Source organism: Phragmites australis, chromosome 12 (genome assembly GCF_958298935.1).
Source record: "Phragmites australis chromosome 12, lpPhrAust1.1, whole genome shotgun sequence".
Classification (NCBI taxonomy): domain Eukaryota; kingdom Viridiplantae; phylum Streptophyta; class Magnoliopsida; order Poales; family Poaceae; genus Phragmites; species Phragmites australis.
This window is the reverse complement of record NC_084932.1, coordinates 1,014,310-1,025,420: the sequence shown is the minus strand read 5'-3', so window position 1 is coordinate 1,025,420 and position 11,111 is coordinate 1,014,310. Positions and strand designations below refer to the sequence as shown.

General features: G+C 45.9%; 1 protein-coding gene and 1 pseudogene across 1 annotated transcript; one reads left to right on the top strand and one right to left on the bottom strand.

Moving 5' to 3' along the window:
- Positions 1 to 439: 439 nt before the first annotated feature.
- Positions 440 to 3,055, bottom strand: LOC133887238 (cation/H(+) antiporter 15-like). The gene is made up of 2 exons (XM_062327186.1): positions 1,786 to 3,055; positions 440 to 1,675 (listed from the first exon to the last, which is right to left on the bottom strand). Exons 1-2 carry the CDS (start codon positions 3,049 to 3,051, stop codon positions 440 to 442), a joined length of 2,502 nt encoding a protein of 833 aa, XP_062183170.1. The 5' UTR covers positions 3,052 to 3,055.
- A 92-nt stretch (positions 3,056 to 3,147) lies between these two features.
- On the top strand, positions 3,148 to 10,397 carry LOC133887237 (ethanolamine-phosphate cytidylyltransferase-like; annotated as a pseudogene).
- Positions 10,398 to 11,111: the final 714 nt, after the last annotated feature.

Below are 11,111 nucleotides of genomic sequence, written 5' to 3'. Positions count from 1 at the left end.
GACGAGGTCTAGGGTGACACCTCTGATAATTTCACCTGTTATTTCAGCAAATTCAGAGTGCTGGCCAAACGATCATAACAAGTAGTTGGGAGATAACAAGCAACAATACTATTTTCGAAACATTGTTGATGACCACATACAAATATACCATGCACCATCCCAAAACTAAAGGTTCTTCATGGAGATCATAATAATTTGCTGCTGCAGGACAATAATTAATCTGGGGAACAAGAAACAATCTATCATCCCTTCACAACTCACAAGAATATCATCTATTGTCATGTCATGTCCAAATTAACTGACAAGGTGGGATCTTAAACGAGTGAAAATTCAAGCTCCTAGGCATACCATTTCGTCGGTTCTCCGATGCTCGCTATGGCTATGCATGCTAGCTACATGGCAGTTGCCTGCAGGAGCCATGAGCATGCGCAATTCCTAGCTACCGACCTCGCCGTGGCGGCCTTGCAGCCGCGGGCAGGCTGTCGCCGCCCAGGCCCAGCTCCGCTGACACCCCTCCCACCACTGGCCTCTCGTACGACTGCACCACCAGTACCGACGCCGTCGTCTGGAAGTCCCTCGACGCCAGCAGGTCCCCGATCGGCCCCAGCTCAGGGCACTCGCTCCACTCCGCCATCCCCGCCGTCAGCGCCGACAACCCCGGCACCTTCCCCACCACCAGCAGGTCCTTCCCCGACGCCTCCACCTCCCGTATTTGCGCCACCATCTCGCTCGCGTTGAACACGCCCCGCTCCCGGTACTCCACCGTCGCGCCGCTGCCGCTGCCCACGCTGTTGGCCCGGTCCAAAAACTCCCGCAGGCACCCGTCGTCGGCCTTGCGCTCCTTCAGCGTGTCGAACTCGCTCGCCGTGAAGCTCCCGCCCTTCTGGACGAACCGGAGCACCGTCAGGTCGATGCCTGGGTTATGTGCCATGCGGGTCGCCAGGGCCACCACCTCGCGGTCGTCGCGCCCGCCGAAGAAGAGCGCCGCCACGCGGCACCCGACCCCGGGCACGCTGCCCAGGCCGCGGTCCACGAGGATGCCCACCGTGCACGGCGAGAAGCGCTGCACGTTGGTGTTCAGCGACTGGATCGCTGGGTGGAACACCTCCATGCCGCCGTCCACCGACCGGTTCTTGTGGAAGGGTAGCAGGATCAGCGCCGAGTGCTGGTCCTCGGCGGCAGCGGCGACGTCGTCATGCATGGACGCGTACGGCGAGACGGCAGCGAACGTGCGCGCCGAGGCGCCCACCACATTCTCCTCGTACGCCATGAAGGCGTGGGCGATGTGCTTGAACTGCATCTCCACCTGGCTGCGGCCATGCGCCGAGCTCTCAGGGGAAGAAAACGAAGACGTTGGCGCGGAGGCGTTGATGAGGAGGAGGGCGGAGGAACGGCCGGCAAACTCGATGAGGTGCAGAGCGTGGACGGCGACAGGCGAGCGGTTGGAGGGCGAGGCGACGTCGAGGAGCGTGAGGAGCGCGGGGACGTCGCGGGGCACGTGGACGCAGGCGAGGATACGGAGCTCCGCGTCTGGCTGCGGCCACGCGATGGTCCGGCGCTTGTAGAAGACGAGGCGGCGTGCCGGCTTGACCACCATGGCCAGGAGCGGGGTCACCAGCGCGGTGATCAGCGCCGACATGAACACCAGCACCGTGAACGACTGGTCGCTCATGATCTGCAATGACACGTACACATGCAGTACAGGAATCATGCATGATCGATATGCCATAATATATAATCAGTAATATAATCTGTGTTCATGACAACCAAAACTAATGTAATTACCCTTTTGTTCCTTGCAATGTTGAGGATGACGAGCTCGATGACGCCCTTGGTGTTGAGCAGCAGCCCTATGGATGTGCCGTCATGAAGAGGCATGCCGGACGCCCTGGCCACGCCGACAGCGGCGACCACCTTCAGGATCGCTGCAGCCAGTGCAGCCACCATCAACAGCACCGCCGCGTGCGTGTTGGTGACCTTGGCGGTGTCCGTGCGGAGGCCGCTCATCGCGAAGAAGAGCGGCAGTAGCGTCCCGACCACGAAGTCCTCCACCTTCTCCACCAGTGCCACGCCGATCGGCCCGTTGGGCACGGCGAGGCCGAACACGAACGCGCCGAATATCGCGTGCGTGCCCCCAGCGTCCGCCACGAGCGCGGCGACCATGACGCCGATGAGCACCGAGCACTCCTGCACCTCGCTGACCACCGCTCCTTCGGCCGCGCGACGCGCCAGCCGCACGAACATGGGCCGGACGAGAAGGTAGCTCGCGGCGAAGATGAGGAGGCCCGACACGAGCGTCCAGACGGACGGGAGCAGGCCGTAGCGCACGTGCGCGAGCGCCGTGGCGACGGTGAGCCCGGCCCAGGCGAAAGTGTCGTTGATGAGCGAGGCGGAGATGGAGAGCTGGCCGACGTCGGTGCCGGCGAGCTTGAGCTCGGCGATGTTGCGCGCGAGCACGGAGAAAGCGGTGGAGCAGAAGGTGGCGCCGAGGAAGATTGGGAAGGAGAGGCTGTTGAGGAACTGGCCCTTTGTTTTCCGGGAGTCGTCGGTGCTGAGCGCGATGTACCCCGTGGTGGCGCCGACGAGGAAGGGCGGGAGCGCTGACGCGGCGGCGAACCAGAAGCTGCGTGGTCCGGCGCTGAGGACGGTGTGGAGCTCGATCTCGACGCCGATGGTGAAAGTGTAGTAGATGAGGCCGAGGAGGGACATGGAGTCGAGGACGAAGAGGCTGCGCGTGGGGAAGACGATGTTGGAGAAGTGCGGGAGGCGGCCGAGCACGGAGGGGCCGAGGAGGAAGCCGGCGAGGATCTCGGCTATGTAGCTCGGGAGGCCGAGCGGGGAGAGGATGAGGGCGGCGGCGCGGGTGGTGGAGGTGACGACGAGGATCTGGAAGAGAAGGAGCGGGAGGGAGAAGTCGAGCGGGCTGTCGCCCAACCAGATGCCGCTCATGGTGATCTTGCTCGGGTAGAAGCACAGCAGGTGCGACCTGTCCGCCGACATCGTGTGGTTCCAAAGCTCCTCCAGAGGGTCGCTCACCACCGTCGCCGCCATCCTCCTCCTCCTCCTCCTCGATCGTTCGTCGCCGGCGATGGCTTACTGATCGCTGCCGCTGCCGAGAAAGAGGCGCTGCTATTTTTGGGGCACTGCATGCATGCATGCACTTGTGTTTGGCCAGGCATCGGCACCCGCCGCGGTTTCTATGTGCACACAGCTCCGCCGGGTCGCACGCGCCGTCCGTGCCCCTACCCTACTGTGCAGCGCAAGTTCGGCCACGCCATCGCGCATCCGATCGGCTTCTACACCCGCCCAGCTCGTGCACCCAGCCTGCATCTACATACGAGATCATCCAGTGGTCAGTCAGCTCGGCTCGCGCAGGAGCAAGCAGACGACATCCGATCCATGCCGTCTGCACCCAGCCTGGTCGGTATTTGGTTTACCGGCCACCACAAACACCAACTTGTCTTTTTTTTTCTACCTATATATAGAGATCATGCTAGAGCTTCAAATTTTGTAGGATGATGCTTCGACCCACTCGTCCACTCCATGAATTTTCCCTGGATTTTCTCGACTGTGTACCGATGGAAATTTAGGATCTTTCACTGGTCGGTATTTCATCCACCGACCACCCCAAACATAAATTTCTCTTTTTTTATTTCTCCGTCTATAGATAGTATTAGGGTTTCAAAATTTGTAGGATGATGCGGAAGTAGAGGTTACGTATACGTGATTTTACCTGTGATTTCTCACCGGTAAATTGGGATTTGTCAGGGTGGCAGGCAAGGTCGGTGAAAAAATGAATTTATTTGTAATGCTATATTTATATGTATTTTTATTATTTTATGTGATATTCTCTTTTTAATTCAATTTGAATAAAAATAATTTAACATGCACAAAACTTTGGTTCTCATATTAATATTAAGGCTTTATAATGCTCCATTTATATGTATTTTTTATTATTTTATATTAATATTAAATCTTATTGGAAAGAATTATGCAAGATAATTTTATAGTTAACTAACGTTAGGAGGATATAAATTCTAATTTATCGAACATTAATAGTTGTGAAGAATAATTATCATATAACTCGGTATAGAGATTACATAAGCTGATAAATCTTATATTTGATATGAGGTTTTTCGTCGGTGCATGAATGGACACTAATCATAAAAAGATGACGATAACAAATATTGACATGTACGGTACGCATAACGACTAACTTAATAGCGTATTGCTGCTAAATCTAATATGCCATAGGGAATGAAAATAGATCGGGTTATAAACAATGGTCTCTACTGAGTGCATCTGGGATATTTGCCCTTCCTCATAGCATTGGGGCCCGAAGCATTGGCGTGATGGGCCCTCTCCCGCTTTCTTTCACTCTCATCCTCGCGTGCTTCAGCCGCGGAGCGCTCCTCTGCTATCTTCCTCATGCACTCCTCCTTCTAACGCTTAAGCTGTAGTTCCTCCTGCTGTTGCTCGTACTCCCGGTATTTGCACGTTTTCCTCCACCACATGCTCATTTGGACCCACTACTTCTGGTCATCACTTTGCTCCATATCCAGCCATTCCATGAAGTCACATAGAGGTGGAGGAGAATAAACAAATGAAAGAAGATGAGAGATTAGTAAGATAATGCATGAAATCATATGAAAAGTGCCACATGAGTGATGGATATCGCTATACCGGTGGGTACTCGTACGGTCTATATCGAGACTTGTCGTACTGGTAGTTGGCATATATGATGAAGCGTAGATCATATGTGTAGGAGATGTTCTGGGACTCGCGAAGCTTACCAGGGTCGCCACAGAAACACATCGATGGTTCGACTCATTCCAATGTTTCTTGGGTGGGCTTGGTGGAGCTGAGGAAGACATTGCAGTTGAGAGAGTTGAGAAAGGACTGGTCTATCCATGGATGAGGATGAGGTTATTTATGGTGGCTGGGGGCTGCTGTATAGATTGAGTGCATGGGTTTGACTGGGGGCTGGAGTATAAGATTCCCTGTGAAAGCTGAAAAAGTTTTGGCAGTGATGCTATGCATAGATTCTCTACGAAAGCTATTGCTTGGTGTGGTTATTTCATTCTGCAAAAGTTCAGTATGAGTTATTGTTGCCTCTGCATGGAGGCATGGATTCTTATAAAAGCTGAGTTGTTTAGTCATTTCGTGTATATTGCATGACTCGCACAGAGGTATTGTTATTTTATAGTTAATGCTATGTCGTATGGTCACTTCCTGTCTAAAGATTGACTCACGATAGAGGTGTTGTCATTTCATAGTTAAAACTGAATCGTGCCGTTACTTCGTGTTTAAAGGGTGTCTCACGCTAGATGTGTTATCTTTTAATACTTAAAGCTCCGTCGTAGGGTCACTTCATGTCTAAAGCCTGATTTAAGATAGAGATGCGCTGGTATTCTCTTATCACTAATGTTCGTCGCTAAAGGTTGAGAATTTGTTGTAGCTACCTGGGACTGCATGATTTTGCAGGCCTGTTTGCTCGGAGAATTTGTTTCAATTGCTAGGGAAACTGCTATTTGCCGTTGCTCTGCTAGCTCTTGGGCTTTTCTTTTTCTTGCGTGGGCCAAATTAATTTGTTGAATTGCTGCTGCATCGAGCTGTTGCATCAGAGTTTCGACCTTTGTCCAATGTGCGTGGCATGGTAATCTGTTATCGTAAGAATGGGAGGGATTGACTGCTTTTGTGTTTTGGATCTGTGTTGATTTCAATCTGAGCAGTACCTGGCAAGGTTAGCTCTATTCCATTCGGTGACCGCGAGGAAAATATTGGCTGAGAAGCTCCTCTCATGCCAAGGCACTAACCATGAAGCGACTGGTCCGTGTTTGATATGAATCCAAATAAGTAATTATGAACGAACCACACGCCGTAAAACTTGCATAGTTGCATGTGTGGTAAGGGCAAGTAATAACCTTGCTTTTGATTGCCTGAATTGTAATTGCAAGGGCAAAGTTTTGTCTTCCCACATATCATGTGCCAGAAGAAACTTTTATTTTCCCCAGTTAATCGTCACAATGTAGATTTTCTTTCTGTATCACGAATTTTCATGGTTACTGATTTTATCTTGGCCATTAATGCCATCTCTGAAGTTCTCTTTCTCTTGCCTGTCTTCTTTTTTCTTCCAAAAAAAAAAAAAAACAATGACAAAATCAAATATTTTTTGCCACGAGTTATTGCTCAGCAAAACTGTTTCAAAAACACTTGCGTATGTGCTAGATTTACAATTTTCTTGGAGCAATCTTTTCTGCAATCTGCACAAAATGTGAACAATCCAGGTGGTTTTATGTGCTCTCATGGCAGTTAGTACTGATACATCCAGATATTCCAATGAATGTGAGTTGGGGGAAGATCACAAGTGTTTGTGGTGTGACACTTTTCGCATATGCAAAATGGATGAAAATTTATACTCCTTAAATAATCAGTTTTATTTTCTCTCATTTTTCATGTCGTGTTATTTCTTACATGTGAGCCGGACGTATGGAATTTTAAGGCATTTCGTTGGTGTTGTGCTTCTGGTTCTTTGGATGCGTCAGGGAGTATCATATATCTTGCTCCCTGATTCCTATATGTTTAAGTTTCTGATGTTTCCCTTTTTGGCGATGCAGAATGATAATGGTCCGGGCTGTGAAATGGGTAGATGATATCATTCCAGATGCACCTTATACCATAACTGAAGATTTCATGAACAAGCTATTCAATGAGTATAACATAGATTACATTATCCATGGTGACGATCCTTGTTTGCTACCGGATGGTACTGATGCATATGCCCTTGCCAAAAAGGCTGGCCGATATAAGCAGATTAAAAGAACTGAGGGGGTGTCAACAACAGATATTGTTGGTACTAATTCTGCTTTAGCATTTTCTTTTCTGTTTTTAATGTTAAAGTTTGCTTTGCTAATAATGATATATAAGTCTGAAACAGGGAATATCTAGGTTCTAGGTCTCTGTTGCAAGTTATTTGTTAAAGTGTTGATTGGATCTCACAACAGTCCTCTAATATTGCAATTGATCCTGGACCTACAAAAACTTTTTCTTTGTCAGCAAGTCTAGTGTTAAAACTTTTATGGTGGTGAAAAGGTTTTATTCTCATGTCGATCTTGTATTTCATCATGACAGGAAGAATGCTCCTTTGTGTTCAAGAAAACCATTAGATTTGTTATGCAAAGGATTTACAAAATATAATCTTTTTCTACTTTTTACTAACATACTACTCCCTCCGTTCAAGAATACAAAGCGTATTTTGTTTTGGCTCGGTCTTCAAAGTTAGACTTTGACAAATGTTTTCCACAAAATATATAATTTATAGGTACAAGACCAATATAGTGTGAAAGCATTTTGAAACATGAATTTATTTGTATAATTTATATACACTAAACATACTTATAATTTGAATAAGTCTTGGTTAAAATTTATGAAGTTTGACTTTTCCGAAATAAAATGCACCTTGTATTTATTTTTGAACGGAGGGAGTGTATTATTATGAAAACTGATGGTAAAGTTGCTTATTGGAGACCTTGTTTTGTCCAAAATGTCTTATATTCGTGAACAGAAAGGGGTAAAATCTGACATATCATTGAATTGTCAGAAAAATCCATATTATTTTGTTGACTATAGTATAGTTTCATTTCTTGGAAACTTGTAACTGGCTGCTTTAATTTACTAGATAGAACTACCGATTCTTTTAAACTTAATCTTGGAATATGGCCACTTGTTCTTTCTGTTGGCTCTAAGCTTTCTCAATGCAGGGTCCAGGCCCATATTCTCTGATAGTTTACATAGATGGTGCATTTGATCTGTTCCATGCTGGACATGTTGAGGTAAATTAGAATCCCCTCCCACATGCCCAACCACTCAAAAAGGGAAAAGGTTTGTGGACAAAACCAGAACATCTGTCTCAGCTAAATCAGCTTAGAGATACATTTGCTTGTGTATTTCTTGTGTTGGCTGTAGTTTTGTTTCTTTTTCCCCTGTTTTGTAAGAGAGTAAACTGAAATTAACCCTCCAAAACATAGTGATTCAGACATTCTTGTATTTATAGTTTCTTCAATGTAGATATTGCGATTTGCTCGAGAGCTTGGAGATTTTTTGCTTGTGGGCATTCACAACGATCAGACCATAAGGTAGTGCGATGGTTCCTTTTTTGTTCTCCTCTTTTGATTATTTGCAACTTACAGTGCTCAAGTTTATTCAGTTCTCAATAGTCCTTGTTTACAGTTAGAGTGCATTTCTTCAAAGCATTGCATCTCCAATATATTCGTTTAACTTACATTTATACTTTTTTACTACTGGTGTTTACTATATTTGTCAGTTCAACGTGAGGACAGCATCGCCCAATTATGAATCTCCATGAGCGAAGTTTGAGTGTTTTGGCATACCGTTCTGTTGATGAGGTGATCATTGGTGCTCCATGGGATGTTTCAAAAGACAGGGTGAGTTGTCTTTTCTGTTCTTAACCATTAGATTATCTATTTTTTGTATAAAATGAATGATGCATCTGTTTGTAGTTGTTCCATGAACATGGCACTCTTAAGACAATAGGAAATGTATTCATTGTAAGATCTATAACAATGCATTTATGCTATGCCATTAAAAAGCCCAACTTGTATTGATGCAAATAAAAATATGGCTGACATGCTCTTATCCATGGATTGATACAGATGGAACTCTCATAGCATGGTTAAATTGACAAAAACTTCCATGCATGTTTGCATAAAAAATGTAGCGTGGATGTAAGCTAGGTTTGAGCTTAGCTTAACTGGGCCTTAGACATACGATCAAAGTTGGTTGAGATCTGAATCAGATTTCAAATAGGTGTAAGCCCATTAGCACTCCTTGTTCCATTTTGGATGTGTAATTTACATTGGACAGAAAGGACTAGACTCAGTTTCGAACTTTCGATAGAAGCATGAATTGAGTTCTTACAATTTACATAATCAAAAATACTAACTTATAGCCTAATCATAAAGGAACAGGGCCCATACTCATAGCCTGGAAAAATGTTTAAAAAAGACTTTGAAATGGCAAAAGTCAGGAAACATCAAGATAGCACCGCACAAAACTGTATTACCTGTGCAGAGTACAGAACTGATTATGTGCAAGTATGGGTGTTACTTCACTACAAAACAAGAGCCAACAATGATTGACAAAGAGCAGGTCGCCATAGCCTTCATAACTTCAAGCTGTTCCATTATCTTTTTCCTTCTCTCTTCAACTGAGCAGCTTGGTCTTCTCTGAGAAACTGAGATAGACCTTGGTTGCAAAGGAAATCTTGATTTATATTTGGTCACATTGTCCATGCTAAGCTGCAATGGAAACACCATTAGTTGCTAGGTCTCTGCAAAGCTATCGATGGCTGAGTTTCTGTCGCAACCAAAGGCATGCCTTATAGCACTAGTACACCGAGAAAATGTGGGCATCGTGCACCAGAACAGATGTGATCTGCGTCCTCAGTTTGTCCACATTCCACACTGTTTGCCTTGAATCACCAAATAGAATGCACATATCCGTCACATATTTTTGAAGGTTAACAATTGAGCCCTTCCGCAGGAACAAAATCTTCGACTTTGCTGCTATATCATACTGTCTAACCTTATTAATTGATACCCAGGCCATGTAAATGACCGCCTGCTGCAATTTTAGTTACGACTATCAGGTTATGTGTGAATGACCGCCTGCTGCAATTTGATTTATGACTTCCTGTTTTCTTGTGCAGATTACCACGTTCAATATTTCATTAGTTGTTCATGGAACAATATCTGAGAACATGGACTTTATGCAGGTAATTAAGTTATATTTTTTATTTGAATATGCAAATATACAACACTGATAATTAATAATTGTTGCTTGTGCATTTATCAGGATGATTCAAATCCATATGCTGTTCCAATGGCTATGGGCATTTACCATAGGCTGGAGAGCCCTTTGGATATCAGGAGGATAGTTGCTAACCATGAAGCCTACCAGGTAACTAACATGTTATACTAGATGGCGATGGGTATTCTTTATGCAGTATTTAGCATGTACTACAGTTCATATTTTCAGTTACATACATGTGATTCTTTTGTCCTCTGCATATCAATGATGTGCATACTGGGGCCACTGTTTTACTAATGTTCTGATGACGCATTAGTGTTTGAGTAAATCCCCTTCCAAATGCACATTAAATATTGACCTTCTTCTGGGACCAATCTTCCCTGGAAAAACAATGCTCAGCGACATGTTCTTTGATGTGGGGTTGGTGTGTTTTTCATTTGTTCTGGTCCACTAATCTGGTGTGGTTTGTATTAATTTTCGCTGTGTCCTTTCGCTTTGTGCAGAAGCGGAATGAGAAGGAAGCTAGTGAGAAGTACTATGAAAGTAAAAGTTTTGTCAATGGAGAGTAACTTATGAGCAGACCTTGTATGAAGATTGTTGCCCTAGATCTTTTGAGATTCCAATCCTCCTTTGCAAAGGCAACCGTTGGGTGACCCGCAGTTTTACCTTTTTCTCAGCATCTTTGATGTGTTGCTGATATAGTTTAGGAAACGTCAGATATGGCCTTGATGACTGATGAGTGAGTAACAGAGGTGACTTGGGTGAGGTTAGATTTATTTCCACCAGCTTATTTTGCACTGTATATGCGTTTTTACGGTTGTCGTTACTGGCTGAGTTCCATTTGAAATATAAGGGTTTTTCAGATTTGTGGTACAGTATGAAACTTTGAATGTTAGCCTGGTTAGCTATTTGGCTGTATATGTTCCCTTCCTGAGTTCCCATCTCCACTCTTTGCGGTCCATTTCTCACAAATTTGGATGAGTTGTGTTGTGTTCTTGAACTGAACACGGACTGACTGATACTTGTGGATCCGTGACAGCAATTGTGTGTGATGGTAAACCTGGGCAGCTGGATGAACGTTGGGGCCTGACGATACGACATGGATCTGTGAGTAACTGAATCTTGGCAAATGGTTGCTGCCAAGTGGACCTGGGCTCCTGCTTGCTACACGTTGTCGCCATGGAAAGGGATGTGCTACCTGTGATCTCCACCCAAATAATGAATGGTGCGTTGAGCTGAGCAGCCGAGGGCACGCATCTGGGACTGGGGCTGCTTGTGCTTGG

Coding starts and splice junctions, on each gene's coding strand:
- LOC133887238 (XM_062327186.1), bottom strand. CDS start 3,051: ATGGCGGCGACGGTGGTGAGCGACCCTCTGGAGGAGCTTTGGAACCAC. Junction 1,676..1,785: donor ACATTGCAAGGAACAAAAGG/GTAATTACATTA, acceptor GTGTCATTGCAG/ATCATGAGCGACCAGTCGTT.